This window comes from Galendromus occidentalis, unplaced genomic scaffold (assembly GCF_000255335.2).
Source record: "Galendromus occidentalis unplaced genomic scaffold, Mocc_1.1 scf7180000077475, whole genome shotgun sequence".
Classification (NCBI taxonomy): domain Eukaryota; kingdom Metazoa; phylum Arthropoda; class Arachnida; order Mesostigmata; family Phytoseiidae; genus Galendromus; species Galendromus occidentalis.
Window position 1 is genome coordinate 658,178 of NW_003805463.1, and position 18,649 is coordinate 676,826.

The 18,649-nt window shown below is 52.3% G+C and overlaps 3 protein-coding genes across 3 annotated transcripts; 2 read left to right on the forward strand and 1 right to left on the reverse strand.

Annotated features, from left to right (window-relative positions):
* Positions 1-138: 138 nt before the first annotated feature.
* Positions 139-2,386, reverse strand: LOC108864452 (uncharacterized). The gene is made up of 2 exons (XM_018640122.1): positions 645-2,386; positions 139-496 (listed from the first exon to the last, which is right to left on the reverse strand). Exons 1-2 carry the CDS (start codon positions 2,384-2,386, stop codon positions 139-141), a joined length of 2,100 nt encoding a protein of 699 aa, XP_018495638.1.
* A 3,129-nt stretch (positions 2,387-5,515) lies between these two features.
* On the forward strand, positions 5,516-8,117 carry tau (microtubule-associated protein tau). The gene is made up of 9 exons (XM_003744796.2): positions 5,516-5,836; positions 6,441-6,478; positions 6,613-6,718; positions 6,899-7,017; positions 7,130-7,234; positions 7,359-7,433; positions 7,526-7,570; positions 7,658-7,795; positions 7,952-8,117. The coding sequence occupies exons 1-9, from the start codon at positions 5,800-5,802 to the stop codon at positions 7,988-7,990; spliced, it is 702 nt and encodes a 233-aa protein (XP_003744844.1). The 5' UTR covers positions 5,516-5,799; the 3' UTR covers positions 7,991-8,117.
* A 1,980-nt stretch (positions 8,118-10,097) lies between these two features.
* LOC100905342 (uncharacterized) lies at positions 10,098-11,520 on the forward strand. Its single transcript, XM_003744880.2, has 3 exons — positions 10,098-10,262; positions 10,381-10,516; positions 10,770-11,520. Exons 1-3 carry the CDS (start codon positions 10,142-10,144, stop codon positions 10,981-10,983), a joined length of 471 nt encoding a protein of 156 aa, XP_003744928.1. The 5' UTR covers positions 10,098-10,141; the 3' UTR covers positions 10,984-11,520.
* Positions 11,521-18,649: the final 7,129 nt, after the last annotated feature.

Below are 18,649 nucleotides of genomic sequence, written 5' to 3' on the forward strand. Positions count from 1 at the left end.
TCGTCGCTTTTCTGTCGGTGGCGGCACTTCCCGGATCGAACATCACGGGCGAAGATGCTTGGACTTGCTTCGTGAGGGGGTTCAACGCCTGGACTAGAAGATCCATCTCGATGCAATTAAACGTAGTCTGTCTTTACTTCAATGTTGAGATCGTAGGGGTTGACGTTTCATGTGGTTCTGCACCGACGGCGCATGGCTTTCGATTTTGGTATGTGGTTGTTGACCGCCTCCTTGACTAGTCGGCGAATGTGGCGATTTCGAGCCCGTAGACGGCGGAGGATGATGCAGGTGACTGAGAGCGGCCGATGTCCCCACGACAGCAGCTCCGCTCTGACCATTGTGCGCATGCAGGTGGTTCATTGGCCCTGACGCGTTACCTAAAGGGCTAATGCCCCCAGAATGACCTCCAACCTGGGGATTATGCTGCGTGTGCACGAGCATCGGATGCACCAAGTGTTGACCGTTGGCAGAGACGCCTTGCGTCGTGACGTACGTTCTACGGGAAAGAAAAAAGTAAAGAAAAAAGGGTCAGTTCCTTGCGGCGAAGCACAGGGGTGATACTCTCCGGAGCATAGATAAATTTGTCCCGTATGTTCACCGGCTCCAGGAGGATGTGGACCGGACTAGGTCAGCTATCGACTCACCCGTTCTGTTGCGGTGGCGCGGTGGCGACGAACGTCGGCACAGGGTAACCAGAGTAGGTCGTCGGCACGTAGGTTGTGGCTCCGCCGGGTTGGACCATCGGCATCATGATGCTGTAAAATTGAGGCGGAGGTGAGGTGAACTGCTGGTGGTTCGGTGGCGACGGAGACGAGGACGGTGGAGTCGTGTCCTCTTCCGAGCTGTGCCACTGACCACTCGCAGATAAGGCGGACGGTTGCTGTTGCTGCTGCTGCTGCTGCGGCGTCTGGATGGCCATGGCCACGAGCGGAGCGTGGGCCACAGCGGTCGGTGAGGCCGCGATGCTCGCTCCCCTCAATGCTTGGACCTGCTGAATACGGTCGATGGCGGTGCTCGAGAGCCCTCGGGCTTTGAGAGATTCCTCCGTGAGCTCGCAGAAGTCGTTCATGGTCGTGACGTCTTTGAACTTGAGCATGTGCTTGTGGGCGTTCGCCGATTTCAATGCCTCCCGGACGGCTATCGCTTCCTGATCGCTGGTGGCTTGGTGGTCCCTGGTCACGGTGAACGGAGGTGGCGGGGCGCTTGTGAACCTTGGGATTGTACTCGTCGCGATGAGCGTCGTCTGAGGCTGAGGGTGCATCTGAGTCTGCTGGTCGAAGAAGTTGCTAACGAGATCAAGGTCTGCGAAGTTGGCGCAGACTTCGGTGAAGAAATCTTTGATTTCCTTGTGGACGACATCGGTGTTATTGTTGTACATCATCGAGAGGCTGGGCAATGAGTTATTCGGTCCGTTGAGTCTGTTGCGAAGCTCCGCGATCTGCCCGTAGTCCCTGACAACGTGTATCTGGCGACCGTCGGTGAAGTTCCCGCACAAGGTAACTTTGGATCCTTGTCCTGACTTGACAGTGACTTGGTTCAGTTTCGGGTGTGGAACGGTCGGAACGGAGGGATTCGTCGCGAATGTCATCGTGGGATGTATTGAGTTGGCAGATTGGAATATTGTTGGAAGCTGTACGTTCTGAGCAAGAGGACCACACCACTGGAATTGGGGCGGGAGCAGGGAACCGACCATCGACAGCGGGTACGTATAAACAGGTTGACCCGGTGGACAGGCCATGCCTACAGCCGGTTGTGGGGCGACGGGAATGGCCGCAGCGGTCGCTCCCGCCGTCGGTGACGCCGCGGTCGCTGCCGCCGCCCCCGCGGCCGTTGTCGTTCCCGTCGAGGAAGTAGACGCGGAATTCAGTCCGGACGTGGGGGACACGGATTTCGGCTGCATAAGCTTGACGAGTTCTGATTTGAGTCGTTCCAATGCTGTCTGTTGGCTGAATGTGAACGCGCAGTGGAGGGCTGCCATTGAATACAACAGTATCAATTCTTCGAGACATTTAGGATCCAGAAGTGCTAACGAGCTCTTGTCTTGCGGGAGTCTGCCGGTCAGGGCCGGATATAGGATTTCAGCTGCGGATGTGTTGTCGCTCTTGAGGAGCGCCAACGAGATAACTAGTCGAGATCTGGTCGGTCCATCGAGGGGACCCCCGCCTTGGTCAACGAGCCTTTTTAAATCTGTGTGGCTGTTCGCACGATGCTCGTGATCTTTCAGAAAAATGAGCTCGCGGGACGCAAGCTTCGACACGTACGTTTCAACGAATCGGAGCTCCAAAGGGACACACAAGTTGAGCATTTGGCAAAGCATCTCGAGTCTCCGATACGACGACAATTGGCGAAACCACGTACAAACGTCGTGCTCGGCCAAGGAAACCATCGCGCATTTCAGTTTTCAGTCGCGTACAGACGATGCTCCGGGAGGGCGGCCGACTATACGACGACGTAGTGTTCTATAATGAGACAATCGCTACACAAAAAGAAACTTCGTCGTGTACGTCGACGGCTGAGTGACGAAGAGACTCAGTCGAGAGCTGCCTGCGTTCGGAATTCGCCGTATCGTTTGCTCCCAACGGCGGGACGAAATGTTTCTGAGGGCGGCCCTAGAGCAACGGTGATAGCGCGGGGACAATCGAACGAAAACACTCTCCCTTCCACAAATCGGGAGTTTCCAATAGGGTCCGTGAATCGTGCCGAAGGTCGCTCCGATCCTGGCTCAGCTCTTGTCTGATGAATGATGAGTTTTCGTTTTATTATCGTCCGCCGTTTTCTTCGGGAGTCTCACACTTTCCCTGCGGATTCCGACGTTCGTTGTTCCCCGCGAGCGGAAAACTCGTACGAACCTCTGATCCGAGAGGGCGGAGTTGATAAGAGTGCTTGACTGCGGGAGAATATCGGCGCCGGAACTCGCTAAAATTCACCCAGTTTCCATTCATGTGCGGCAAATGATGGAGGTTGTGGTGGTGGAGGTTGTGTCGGTGGTGTGTCGACGACGACGATACTTGTGTGTCGTCGGCAGGATGGCGATCCGTAACGTCGTGGAATAGTAGAGTCCAAACCAGCTGACGGGATCTCGAGCTTTCGACAGCAGACCCGTTACTCGTATGATCCAGCCGATCAACTGGATCGCCAGCTAGCCGTTCAGACGGCCAGGCGAGCAGTAGCTAGTTGTGCTGCTGTTGCTGCTGCTGCTGCTGCCGTCGCTCGTAGTGAAGATGGCACTTCGCACTCGGTCTAACGTCTGTTCCGTTTCCTGCGCGGCGCTCGACTGTCGTCGGAGAAGTGGATCGCTTACTCTGTCGGACTTCGGGGGGAGAAGGTTCTTCCTGTGAGCTCCGAGGAACACCGCCGTCGAAACGGGCAGCAGCCTTGTCTTTTCACAGCCTGTCTTCTGCTAAGTTTTGCTTTCCACCCTTCTCCTAAAGACTGGCTTGTTTTTCCACCAGCACACACTCCGACACACATACACGCACGGAGGGACACACTTTCTAACTGCACACTGACGACGAGACGGGACACGGGACGAAGGCGAATCTGTGCGCGTGTGTGGTAAGTGTCGTCCGCTACTCGACGACTAGGGGAGTTATCTTGTGCATGCACCCTGCGCGAACACACGCAATTTCTCGCTGAAGGAGTACGGCTTCTATAGAATCACGCTGGGTCGGGGCGACCGAGCGCAACCGATAAATACTCATTCCAGATGCAGCGGGGGTCTGCTTGGATCGCGGACTGAGTCGACCCATACGTATGATGATGGCGATGATCCCTGCTGAACAGTATCCGAACATGCGAACTTTCGGAAGTTTCGCACCTCTGAGGAGCGGAGATCGCGATAGAGGGATGAGCGGAAATTCCTTCTCCGATACGAGATTTCCGGTCTATATTATTCATCGGACCTTCCCTCGACCGTTCTCCCATGTATTCCGAGGATACGAGAGAAATTTGATCGATTGCGCTTTCCCCAGGTTCTGCGAGACATTACGACTCGAGAAAATCGAGCCTATCCGGAAGAACCCGGAATCGATCCGAGTGAGTGCGGTTATTGTGTCTGCTCTTCTCCGCTGGACCGGTTCTTCGGTTTCATCGATCACTCCGGGAACGATCTCCGATCAGACCGTGACATGGTCCTCGGCTCCTCAAAGACCAAACGATGCTAATTGATAATCCTGCGGAAGCTCTCGTCCCCATCAATGTATATCGAGATGGCAGAGTCAAATTACTGCTGCTACCAATACCAATACCAATTACTGCTCCTCTTGGCTGGTGTGGAGTCGAAATGCGCCTCCATTTTCCCACGGTATACGCCGCCCTCCGGAGGCTCGGGCTAAACAACTCGGGCGAAAGTCAAGAACCGATGCGGTCATGATCACTCTCTCCGCCCCCCCCCAACTAGACCGGGCTGAAGCCTTCGTGGAGGGGTTCTCGAGTTTCCGTAATACAGAAGAAACCTTCGGGGTCGCATGTGCTCGTCTGTCTTGGAGACTTACCTGTTGTATCCTCGGGAACCCGGAATCGTGTTGATCACGCGCGAATCTCCATCAGGCGGAGTCGATCATCAACCCATGTTGCGCCTCGGCGCAACCTGCTGGTCTGAACGTCGCTCCGGAGGTCTACATGACCACGAATCCCGAAAACAGGATGGTCCTCGTGGAGTCCGGGATTATTATACTTCTACTTTCTGCGAAGGGCGAAGAGTAACCGTACCTTCTTGTTGTAGTTCATTTTATCATGAAAGTGCCGCTTGCGAGAATGTCTTGAGTTCTGAGGGCACATCTATGATGATATCTCTGGCGAAGTTTTAAGTGAATCATGAATGCTGGGTTCAAGATGGAAATTTTCCGAGAAAGCACGAGAAAGAGCGTAACCCGCCGCGACCGGCGACTCACGGATTGCGAATCATCCGATGTTCTGCGGACGGATCAATAAGAGGATCGCCCGACGTGGATTCGAGGGGCTTCGAAGGATTCATTGAAGCTTTGCCGATGGTCAATGCTTCCACCGGCCGGAAGAGATGATCATCCGTGAGTCAAGATGGAAGCTCCATGAAATTCGTCGAGCCGCGGAGCTCTACTCGAGAGCCGCGGTCCGTGGAACGTCACCGATAATTGCGAGCTCGAAACAAGGCTTTAAACACGTTCATGAAGCCTGCTCGAGATCGAGAGGATTCGTCTTTGCTGATTGATGCAGATAATTTCCCAATTTCAGGAAATGATGTCCCGAAGCTCCGTGAACATCTCAGCTTGACCAGACAGATTTCAAGAGCCGCACGATTCCCCACCCCTTCTCATCCGACTATTTCCCGGCCACTGTCCCCCAAAACCATCAGCACCCGAAGTTCGGCTTGCGCTACTCAATTTCTTTCGGACAAACTCGGGCGCTATGCTACCTCCCACTTCCCGGGTGCGGAGGGCGCTTCTGCCCAACCCCAGTGGCGACTTGCAAGTCGTGAGAGGGCGCTGCGGTCGCTCATGGAGGGCCCTCTCGCGCAGGCACAACCCTACGTGCCCCAGCCTCTGTATGTAAGGGACGAGCGAACCTGATCCAGAAGAAACGATCCTGATCGTGAGCGATTCGTGCATACGGGAGTCACGCGTCGATCGAGGTAGCCGTCGGTGGAAAGTGAGATCGGGGAGCCGCGAGTAACGCACGTCCGTTGCGATGGAATCGGTATAGCGCGCCGCTCCGACAAGCTGCTCGAACTCAGAGAGCCGATAGATCCCGCTCTAACGGTCGCGACAAGTAACTACGCAATTCCTTTCCGGACTGTTCCTGAGTTCGGTTGTACCCATCAGCATGAGTGGAACAGCAGTCCAGCGTCCGAAAAAACTCGGTAAGTGCGAAAGCTCTCCTTCAGATGGAAACTGGGAATCGGTCTATACGGCCCCGCCTTCAGCTTGTTGCGTCCGTGAAAATTTATTCGCTCATTTTCCTCTATCGTTCATGGATCGAGTCACGAACTCCATTCGCCTGGACGAAACTTCCGGGAACCTGCCCTCCTCCGGCATCGGAGCTATTTTAAACCCCGAATAGGAGCGAGGGCAAGCTGATGCTCGGTGACTCACCGACCCCGGGAATAGTTCCCCCGCTTCCGAACAGTGATGGAGGTGTGAAATTTGCGCCCGTAGGGGGCATTCCCTGAGCGGGGTTGGGTCTCCATGCTGAGAGTGGACGTTGAGAGTGGACTTTTAGAAGGAAAAAACAGGGAGCAAACGCTCTCGCCTATCGGAACGCTTCATTGATCGAGATACGATTAATTGCTCTTTATTGCCGCATTCGTTTCGAGGCCTGGAAGACGGGAGCATGACATTTGTCACGACCTCCTCATCGGAAAGAGGCCTCTTCTTCCGACAATCATTTCTATCGCCCTACGATTATTCATTCATGGAATTCACGTAGATATGCATCGCTTTATGATTTTTTGGATTCTATTTCAGAGACGCGAAGTTCGGCGGACAATGGCGTCAAATCGAAGGTGAGTGAACGCCCAACTCGCCACTTCATTCGGTGAGCGCATCACGCTGATCTTCGACCCCGGATGCGAGAGCGGATCATCTGTCAATCCTTGCGCATAGACCCGCCGATTAAAGTTAAGCGACGGTGTTTCAGAATCCCAGGAGTGCCTCTCTGTCTCCCCAGAGAATTCACAACGGAGTTGGTCTCTCCGTAGCGCCTGCTCCCGCCAACCATAAGTCTCGATCCGCATCCCAAGCAAGTAGGTTCCGTCTATCGCCTATTCCGGTTAATGTCGAGCTGGTTGTGCTTTGTGCGCTGTCACGGTCACGATCCTCATCTGAAGGACGACTCAGCCGGATAAGTCGGCACGCTCACTTTCGAATGGCATAAAGCGTCGAAGGCAGGGACGGAAGGCTCAGGGTCGGTGAACTCTTTCCAGGAGTGCCAATATCGAAAGTTCAGGTCGGGACCGCCCCACCGCCGAACCTCAATAGCGTCAAATCTAGAATCGGATCCATGGACAATGTAAAACATCGACCGCAAGGAGGCAACGTGAAGGTACGACACATGTTTCGATACAATTCTAGACATAACTGTAAGACGATCTACGGACTCCGAGCGAGCTCCATCTCACGACGCGATTGAAATCAAAACGATGAATTGACCCCAGGTCGGAACCCAGAAGCTGGAGTGGAGCGTGAATGCTCGTATTGGCTCGCTGCAGAATGCAACCCACAAGCCGGGCGGTGGTGACAAGAAAATAGTGACGCAAAAGGTATGCAATAGACCTGTTAGAAAAGCTCTGGGATCCTCTCCCCTCTAGAGCTCCGGAGATGACGACACCTTGAGCCCCGCTCCTTCCCCGTTCTTGAATTACGAATGTTTCGCTCCCGACGCAGGTCGAGATCAAAGCTCAGAGCAAAATCGGATCGTTGGAGAACGCCACCTACCAACCTGGAGGCGGTAGAGTGAAGGTCTGTGTTCGGCAAACGTAGCTCCGATGTTTTTCCTAGATCCTCTCTAGACACAGGGCTATGAACTCGAAGCCATGAACTTTTCCTTTCAGGTTGAGAGCCGCAAACTGGATTTCAAGAACAAAGCGCAATCTAAGGTCAGTGCAAACGTTTTTGATGAATGAATCTTGAGCGGGAGCTAATGTATGGAATAGGAGAGGATCCAATGATTGAAATTCTTCCAGGTGGGATCCATGGATAATATGAAACATGTTCCCGGAGGAGGAAACGTACAGATATTCGATCAGAAGTACACTTCTGGCGGCAAGAGGGCTTCTTCAGCTTGCTCGGAGAACTCTAACGATAAGGGATCCCTCCCCCAAGTGAGTCACGCAAGCTGTCTTGATGTATAATAATAATCAATCAATGATTGTAATCTATCAAAGAGCCGGTGAAATGCACGGGTTAATCCGGAAGCGGGAGTTGATTTGTCCTGGAGACCGAATTCCTACTCCTCAACGCGAACTCTGCCTTTCCAGACGCCAACGCCTCAAACTGAGACTGCCGGAGCCCACTAGAAATTTTATTCAGATCAACGAAATGGAATGCGATGAAGAAATCAAAAGATGTGTATTTGTGTACATCAAATCGAACAGAGAAGCTTTCTCTCGGCCATGAGCCATGGCCATGAGTGATGAACTGATCATACCGAGTTATATTCGGAATTATTCGTATCGTTTGAGATAACTGGTTGCGTTCAGCCCTTAGTCGTCTCTCAAGGAAGGGAGTCGAATTCTCATCGTGCTGCGCTTGGAGTCACTGAGGCGTGCTTGATTCTAGAAAAAGCATCTGAGTCTTGATGGGAGACGACGATTCAGTCTGGCCAGTATATTTGATCGTCGTCCATCTTTAGGTGTGAGAAGTGCTGCGATGGTATACTAGGAACGGGAACATGTAGAGGCGGATCGCGTGCTGCTCTCGTATCGTAAATTGATTCTAATTCCCCGACAAGGGGAACACCTCCATCGAGGCCAGGCGGAATCAGCGGTCTTTCCGCTGATTTTCTGTTGATCCTTGCGGAATGGTCTGTGCCGAGTCAGAAAGCGATGAGTTGCCGTCTCCCATCCTCCGCGGTGAGCGCCAACTTCACTCTCCTGGCCTGGGACTTCTTGTGGCGTTGTAATTCCCTACGGACCGCATATGTTTTCATCTCGGTATGAAGGGATCTAGCGGAGAGATCCAGTAAATAGCGGGATCCCCATACACACATGCATCGAACGGAGCGCTGAGGGGAGAAGCTCTTCCCAGACATTCCACATCCATGAGGGGATTTTCTTCTCAAAATCTGTCTGTAATGAATCTGGCGACGAACATCGGGAGATATGGAGAATAAAAGCTTCCCAGTGGAGTCTTTCTTCCAAGGGTTTTTAATCCATAACTCGCTAGGCCTCCCACGACATTCGTTCGCAGAAACTCCCTCCGGAAGAGAACCTTGTATCCGAGAGCAAGGAGCCCTCGTGCATTTCGGGAACGACGCGGTGAGCTCACTTATTCGATATCGGCAGAAAAAAATTAATTCCAGCGCGGGGAATCCCCCCCTCATGTGAGCTCCGGGACTCAGAAAGGCGACGCAAGCAGCCAGAGAGGCTCAGATGTGCTAGACTCGGCGAGATCATTCCGGAACGAAAGCCAACCTGGGCGAGGGAAATGTGGGGCGGCTATCGTCGCTCGATCACTGGCCGACCTGAGGGGAGGAAGGGCGATCCAATGATGAAGGTGTTCGAGTCTATATTGCTATCCGAGAATCTGGGACATCTTCTCCTGACCGACTCGTGGAACCTTTCCTTGGAACTATATTGTAGCGAAGATTTTTCGAAGTCAGGCGCCGCCTCACCCTCTCCGGAACTACCGAGGCGGGGAGAGAACCGCATGTCAACAAAACACCACTGCTGCATTCGACTTTCGAAGTACATAAATTTTATTTGAGAATTGCTTCTGGAACTTATATTTTATATCCTCGACGGATACATCAAGCGTGACCAAGATCCCGGAGGCTGCGAGCAGGAGATCGACGTCGGAGGAGTCGTTCATGAAACACGAAACCGACATGTTTGATAATCGTAGGTGGCCCTCAGTTGTGTGAGCTTCCGGAAAAAAATGCTTGCGACAGAAGTCTGACGCCCTTGTCTCTTCGATCCGAGCCGAGTCAGTTTTCCCATGGGAGCAATATCAATCATCGATCTTCGTGCTTTCGCGTATTCTCTTCTTTTTGTGAACGAGGGATTTAGGAAGGGCGAGGAAGGAAGTTTCGTCAAATGTCAAAACGCGCTCTCTCATCGAAGAATGAGTTTTACTCCGCTGATCAATCCCATGCTGAGCTCATCGATCTATTGAGCATCGTCTGGGCAATTGCTTCGTGGGATCGCTGTGAATCTTCTGATCGTAGTGATTAAGTGGCTAGGATTCGTTAGTCTCGTTCCTTCGATTCCGCTCAATTTCATGGTCTTAGAGGTAGAGAGACGTGGGTTTGACGCATGCGAGCTGGTCTTGAGTCTTTCATCGTGCACATCGGGACGCGGGAAATAAATTCCATAATGAACCTTCCACCGACTGTCTCACCCTCAGCCTCGTCTTCCGGAGTCTCCAACGATGCAAGATTCGAGTCCGCCGATAGCCCGCCGCAGGGATCGCCGTCTCCCTCAGTGATCAGTTCTGAAGAGTTCAAAAAAATGAGAGTCTCCGACAACGAAGAAGTTTTGGAGCTCATCGGCTGCGTTGGCTGCGGGGATGCCTTCCAGACATCATCTCAACTCGAAATCCATCTCGACACCTGCCCAGGCCTCATATCAGGTAAGTCAATACCATACCATACCATGAGCTCAAAAAGGAGAAACTTCGGCTATAGGCATCTGTTGAGTGGATGATCGGTTTTGGTTGGAGAGTCACTGAACAAAAGTCATTCTCGCAGGGAACGAGTACGAGCCTTCGCGTTATTCGAATCATTTTCTTGTGTGCGCTCGCTGCCCGGAATTGGACTTCGTCAATCGTAGTGAGCTCATCCGACATCTGAAGGTCCATCGGAATCAAAAGCGGAGAAGATGCGTGTAAGCCATTGGTAGTTTCGGAATCATGAGTTGTTGTCAGTTGCCTGGTACTTGATATTCATCCTCTCTGGTGGTGGTGTCAATCGCCGGCACTAATCTTGAGGTTCGGAAGAAAGAAGCTCCTTATTCGTGGGTCTGCCTAATGGAGTCTTCTGGGGCACGGTTGGAAGAACTGATGTCTCAACGAATCAAGGCTTCGATTCAGATTTCGAGTGGGCAGAATGAAGTTTTTCATCAAAAACGCTCATTTCAGATGTCGGCGGCGACCCTGCCACTGCTTGAAACGTCGTATCCCAAGGCGATCGAATTCGTTCAGCGGAACATACACGCGGTGGGATCGCGACCCAAGTTCGTCTCAACAGCTGCCACTGTGTAGTGAATGCTTCGATAAGGGTCTCCAGTTTGGGGCTAAATCTTCCAAATGCGAAAACTGCAATCGGGGACACGTCACGAATCCTCTGCAGTGAGGAGGTTAGAAGAATGGTAGCCGACGACGCGGGGAAAAACACCAAATCGCAGGTCTTGACGTCCTGAGATCTCGACGCTTCCCGGCATATTCCGAAAGCTGTGGGGCAGAAGGCAGACTCTAGATAAGAGTCGCGAAGCGCAACCCTTTTTCGGCGAAAATCGTGACACGAACATCGCCCGACTTGTTGACAATGGAATCGACGGGGAATCAGGCACGGATGACGTTCTATGGAGAGTCATCATGCGTGCGCGTAGGAGTTCAGGTCATTGAAATTTACCGGCAGATTGTGCGAACGATTCCGGAATTTCCGGAAAATTATTCTTCACCGACCATATCCCGTCATCCAACCCTTGAGAGCCGAAGTCCCTCAGAGATTTTCAAAATATTACATTGACTGGTCTAAATCGACGATTCTTGTCGCGCATAGAGCATCAAGGATAAATCTGACCATGTGATCATATTTTGGGAGAAGCATGCACAAACTGGATTCCTAGTGATTGCGAATTGAGAGAGATTCTTATAAATGTGAAATATCGTTTCTGAAACCGGAGCGGGTCTTGTAATTTAACCGATGCTCCTGAGTCGGATCGGTGCACTGTGGAGCCCGGGACTTCCACAGCCGAGCCCTCGTTAGGGATTGTCGATGGGGAGCATCGCGAATGTATGTCTGTCTGGGGGTAACCTATAGACTCCCAGGCCGCGGATCGCCGTCAATTTCGGTCTGATGGTCCATCGGGATTCCGCGAAGGTTCTTGGGGGGTTCCTGTCTTTGGGCGATTTACCATTCCACCGAAAACCGAAATTATTGTGTCCAGGCCGGTGCTTCGTCGTTGAAAGAGCAACTCAATCCCAAGTTGCTTTGGAAACGGGTTTCCGAAGAATCAGAGGTATTGCCAACCGAATCCGCAGTGGGATGTCGCAAGTGGAGGTCCGAGATGTTCGCTTATGTTTCTGGAGCGGAGGAGCTGCGGAGTCGCAGGAGGTCAACGATGTGATCTCGCGACATCCCCAATGTACGGCGTGTTCCATGGTGAAAGCTGGATGGGTGAGCTACGGGTCGGGTCCGGCCCTCAAGTAGAGAGTCACGACGGATCCGAGGAAGGAAAGTCTCGGGGTCTATGTTTCACTGTCCGAGGGGGCGATTTGCGTAGGAGTCCGGGAGGGGACAGAAACCGCCATCAGCGGTCTCTGAGGCACTGGGTGCGCAAGTGCTTGCGAGCGTGATGTGCAGTCAATTGATACTACTGCCCGCGAGAATTATGGAGGAGGCCGTATTCGAAGTGGAAGAGAAGAGAACACTGGAGGCCGAGGGATAGCCTAGATGAAGGCTGCTACAATTAGAAAATAGGTTGTTTTTCGAACCCCCAGCGACATATGGTGAAGAGGGAAAGCGCGGTGGTACGATAGATTCGTGCGGTGGTCGAGTCATGTATTGTAGGATCACGGATTACGTGGAAATCGACGGCGCTAAGGACGAAACAGGAAAGAGCAAACAAACATTGGCTCTTTCATGGGTGTATCAAATAGAAGGCACTCGACGAGAATTCCTTTGATTCTTTCATCAATTTCATGTTTCAGAGGAAATCATCCGCTTCCGCTTCTGCAAGGAATACAGGTTTCGATAGTCAACGGGCTCCGATAGTCCTATTCAAATGGAATGAGCCTTTCCCTCACGAGTTTAAATAATGAATAACACTTTAGGGAACACATGTGGATTTGAGTCCGATAAGTCTTCGTTTGATCGTATTCACGCAAGTGTGCTGATTCGTTTCGTGCCTCGAGCCACCAACGACCATGCCTCCGAAAAATATCTCTGGGTCGCTCTACACGTAGAGCTCGGCAAAAGAGGAGCTCTCCTCACCTATAGAAACGTCTGAACAAAGGCAGACCAGATTGGTTGCGAAGCGTTCAGGAACCGCCGAAGCCCGTGCGGAACAAATAGAGGAGCAAGGCGAGGACATAAGAGGAACCGATCGTTTGCCCGCGGCTCCGGAAAAACAGTGGAGAGACGAGCATCCCGGTCGGAACTCAAACGCACGGCTGCCGCTCGAGCTCGCTCGTAAGAATATGACGAGCAGACGAGAAGCAGGCTAGCGATCGATCGAGGACGCAACGCTGACATGAGTCTCGGGAATCAATTCGGCGTCGTGGGCGGTGGGGTGATGTTCCTCTCCCTCTATTCCTGCTGCAGTTTTCTCAAACTGATAGTGAACTGGATAATCCTGGCTTCCGGGGGTCGCGGGTGATCGCTGGGACTGACCATTCCGAAGGGAGAGCTCCGACTCAGAATTCGTCAATGGAATGATCTGACGGGACAAAACTCGCTCCCTGCCACGATATGATTTCGTTCCTCATTCCGGAGGCACTCGCCATGTACACGGTTCTCTAAGTCTCCATTTGATCGAACTCGTCCACGCACTGAGGAAAGCGCATGATCCAAAGAGATATAATAAGAGGTGCGTTTCAGAAAAAATGCCTCCCGGAAGTAAAAGCCATGTATCTCGGAAGTGCTAAGGATCTCGCTGTCTTTCTGCCTTTCCTTGTCGCACCGGACCATCGAGGGAACGTGTGAATTGACGGGAATATCCGTCCGGGCTCAACGCGACTTCAACACGAGTCTTTTGAAGTGGAGAGATAGATCGCACTTCTGGAATTCAAGCCCGATACAATGCTAGGGCTCAAGGAATATTCATCACGATAGAATCATCCAGAATGTCTCGGAAGTCGTTGCTTGTCTCCACATCGGCTACCCTAGTGACTTAATAATCCTGCGAATCTTCGATTCCGGGACGTCCTCCTGATATTCTTCGACGGTACGTACGCTCGATAAATGGATGAGTCGGTGTGGAGTGAGCAACCTCGCGATATAGCCGTGTTGATGATCCGCTAGTCGGCTGCATGTTCCCCGGTAATTCCGACCGGTCTCCGGCCTCGTGACCGCTGCTGCTCGTCTGGGGACGATTCGGGAACTGAATCCCTATTCGGAGGCACCATACTGATATGCTCTGATCCTCCTCATGTAACTAACCTAGTAAGTTTGTTCGAGCGCGCCCCGGCGTAGCGCTTCGCTGCACGTCATTGTCCCGTAATAGCAAACAAGCCCTCCGGTTAGTAGATGAAGAGCGGTTGTTGACAGAACGACTCGAAACTGATCGGAAGGCGTACGAACACCTGCCCGAGAGAAAAGTTCCGATGTTCCTGGATTCGCCTGACGAGGTATGCGGGAGCATGAAACTTCTCCCCGTCACCATCTGTAATAGTATGTGCGTGATTGGGGTGATGCGCGGCTCCTGAAATCGCGAGGCCGCATGGAACTTCGCTTCTTCCGTTAATTTCCAAAGTCAGTGACTGCACCATACCATACCATACGTTGCTACACCCCCATCGGCAACCTCGATATGACCGCGATACGAGGACGAAACGGATCGAATATGCCCCCACAGATAGGGACGCCGCGCCGCCGCTCTTTCAGACAGGGTCAAAGAAACAGCACTATTTGTGTCTTTAAGTGGCTTTCATCCTGCGGACTGCCAAGGACTGCAAAGGGCGCTAGCCGAGAGCAGAGGGGAGGGGCTCCGTGAGTGCGTGTGTGTTTTATTCTTCGGGCATAGTTGTGTTTATTTAGAGCGCTATTTGCCTTTCTTGAAGGAAAAAAGGACGAAACGAAGACGGCCGGGCTTCTAAATGATCGGAGCCACATTACCACCAGCTGCACGGCGACGAAGTTTATTCAGAGATTTTCTTACGATGAACTTTTCTTCTGAATCGCTCGACGGCTGCTTTGTCTTGTTTTGCTTAGGGATTTGCAAATTAAATAAACCTCGAATCCGTTGCAAATTCCAATCTGCTCTCTCCCCCCGACTGAGCCTCATCGCTATCGCCCTAAGACTTCTCCCCCGCTCTAAAGGCGGCGATGCCGACGCAACGCCGTCGGACTCAAAAAGCTGGAAGTTTCGATGCCGTTCGAAGTAAGACCATGCTGCCAAGAAGTCCATGAGTGGAATTCTCATCCCAGAGGAAATGGCGCTCGTCTGCCCGTACATCTTGAGGGAAGATGTCCATGACCAAATCGGGTTTCCGTAGGCACTGAGCTGGAGAGCTGCCTTGTTGCTGCCACCATCTACCGAGAGTATCCGAGTAGGCTCGGTATAATACAATCGTGGATTCCGAGGGTCGGTCAACTAGTCTTAGATCCGCGAACCCTCCGCGCTCCGGTGGATCTCAGGTAAAATGCAACTCCTCGTTGACGGAGAAATCGTCCGCGGGGCTGGACTACTGGGAAAATTGAACGAACAAGAGCGTGAGATATGGATAATCTCTGGAGCTGAGTCAGCGTTCGTTACGACATGCCGGTCGAAACATTGCTACTTCTCGGAACAAGAACATCTCTCCTCGCTGGCTCATCATCGGCTTCCTCTCCGCATGCTCAAAGAGGCAGGGGACCAAAGAAAGTGTCCACTACAGACTCGAAAGGACAGGGACATGGTGGAGGGGAAGATCACAGGGGGAAAAACAACCGCCCACGGGAGAAATCGGGGACAAGTTATAGTAGGTTTTGTTTTGGATTCCTCAAAAAATCCTGCGCCTCGTGTGCACAGAACGAGTTTCCTAGACCAACAAGTAGCCAGTCCTCTAAATAGACAGATGACGGACAAACGGGAGACCGCGAAAGGCATTCAACGAGCGAGCGAAAGAACGATCAGATGGTCGGGCAAACAGGGATTCTCCTCACAATGGGCGTTTCTATTCCACATATTCCGACGACTATTGTTTATTCTTGCTTTCGAGGCTCTTCTATGACAGCCGGCTTGCCTTTCCGCCTGGCTCGGGCGTTTTCATCCCCGCTCGTTCAGATGGTGGTAATGCGCCACACCACCGACCATTGATGACCATGAGGGCGAAGCATGGCTCTCAACATAAATATTGATGCCAACAAGAAAAAACATTCGCTGACGATTTCGCCAAGTTTCCCCGCGCCGCATGATGCATTGAACTCTGATCTTCGTGATATTGCAGTAGTTTTCCGATTCCATTGGCGGAAGAGAGTGCCCGAGAAAGTTCTCGACGTCGCCCCCGGTCTTATCCGATTACTTCCCCTATGGAAATTCGCGGAAGTGCACCAATGACCAAGAAGGTTCACGGAATCCGTTCATGGAATGAGGATAGAATCTGAATTTGACCCGGGGGATCCGAGAATCGTAATCCGGCGAGTTCACAGACCGAGAATCATAGGCTTCGGACACAGGGCACTCGGAGCGATGTTTCTGAACAACGGCGGGGCAATACCCGGCAAGCAGAGCGGACTGTTCTCTCGAGAGCTCGGAATGTATAGATTGATAGATGAACGAACGGACGGACGATGAGATGGAGAGAACAAAATAATAAACAAACATCGAACACAAGCGCATGGCAAAAAGAATAATAATAATATTTCTTGAGTAAACAGTCCGTTTCAGCAATGAAGGTGGCGGCGCGGAGGTCGAGACCGTAGTTTTGGTGATGACGGTGCTTGCAGGGGCGCGACAGGGAGTCAGAGCGTACACAGAAGACGGGCTGTAGATGAACAAACAGCCGATCTATGTATGTGTTTAGAACAAGCCACCGAAACGCTGTCTAGCGGACCGACGAGAAAGCATGAGACGGAGAAATCCTTTCCCCGCAGTAATCGAGCCCGCCGTCCTCTGCGGGAGTGGCTGGACAATCGAGCGAAAGTCAATTCGAGCGCAGGTCCGAATTGAGCGCGAATCAATTTGAACGCGGCCGATATGAGTGCAAGCTCGATCCGAGCGCTTATAAGCTCGACAGTTCCATTTTCGAAAGTACGATACCCAGGTGCGGGCCTGACAAATTTTCAGGCGAAAAGTCATGGGATGTGTCATGATGAGACGACCCAACCTCAAGGAGAAAAGACTTCTCGACAGGTAATCGAATCGGTCAAGTCTTTTCCGATAGGTTTAGAGCCGAAAGATCATTCGAGGGTAGGACATCTGGGGGACGGCAGAACTGCGCGGCGGTGCTCCTGAATCTGTCACGCGAAAATTACTTCGCGCTCAAATCAGACCTGCTCTCTGATCGTCCTCGCCCTCACATCGGACCTGCTCTCGAATCGACAGGCCGTGAGATGCAACCTCCTCAAGATCGCTCTTCGAGGGCGAGATGTCACCACTGAAGTGCACCTCCGACGAACCGAAGGATTCTGGCGCTGAGATCATGTGCCCTGGGGAATCCGGGCTCCCTACTCCCGATGTGCTCGGCACATCCAGCGAGATGTACCAGAACAGACGGATTGGAGTCATTAAGAGAACAAAATGATACCACTCGCTCGAAATCCGCTCGAGCCACACAGACGCTCCCGGTCGATGGATGAGTGGCCGGCGTCTCAATTTCAGAAAGAATCCAAAATAGAACGAATTGCTGCGATGCTCTAGAGCCCTTACTGCAGCGATGGAGACCGTTCCGAAAATTTGAAATGTGAGAAAGCATCGATCTCATTTCGTTCCCTGTCTTTGAGCGTGAGCGCGCGTGGTGTCTGATTGGTGTCTTGAATTACTCTAGAGATGATTTCCTCTTTTTTTTTCATTTTTGCCGCTCAAGAGCTACGATCCCACTCGACAGCGGGGACACCGTCACCACCAGAAACACCAAGCAGTCTGCCAGAACCGTGACGGTCCGTCGAAGCGAGCATGGCGACCATTGATTTTACTTGTAATATGTGCGTGTTCTCCAGCCGAACACAAAAAGGCCTCAGCGTGCATTTACGTAAAGTCCACGCAATTTCACTGTTCAACCGTCCACCGCGACGCAACAAGCCTCAACAAACGCGGAATGTCAGGCGGGTATCTTCGAGCCCTTCATCGTCCGTTATGACGCTCGGCGAAATGAATGTTTCATCCTCGTACCGTGCCCAGACAACTTGTGCTTCAAACTTCTACAACGAGCCCAAGGTGAGTTCGGATCTTATACAGCTCCCGGGTTTGCTGAGCCGGGGGCAGCTCCCTCTGTCACCCTGCTTTCGAAATGCTCCGGTCTAGAGCTAGCTCAGGAGTTTCTGCGTCAAAGTAAATTGCGATACGAGTCCCACATGTGAGAGAACTTATGGTTCCGAAATTTTTCTACGTGCAGACTCAGGGGTATTCCGCCATCATCGAGATGAACGAACGGGGCGCACCCCCGGTGAGATTCGCCGACTGCAGTTCCAGCCACGTTTCCTGGGCGTGCCCCTATATGTGCTCCATTTGCGGCTTCAGAAGTCCCTTCAAGAACGAGCTGTACCAGCACGTCCAACACGGTGAGGACTCCGAGTATGATCAGAGCTCGATTTCGATTACGCAAAAAAAACTGAGACTCGACATCCGACTACAGCGCACTGGCCGGCATCTTTGACGCAAGACATCAGCACCTTCCAACGGGTACCGGATGACATCAACCACGACCTGGTGAGGTTCGAGAGCGCTTGAGCGAATAAGTGAAGCCGAAGAACCCGCCGTCAGAATGATAACAACTCACTCCGTATCATTCCCTCAGATCGATCCGAACATGCATCGCCACCTACAGCCTCAGCAGCATCCGGTGTCCGAGATGAGTCGCATCTGAATGGTAGCAATAGTCCCGGATGTGTGACGAGGGATTGCTGCCGAAAATATTTATCGTGGGCCTTCGGTATT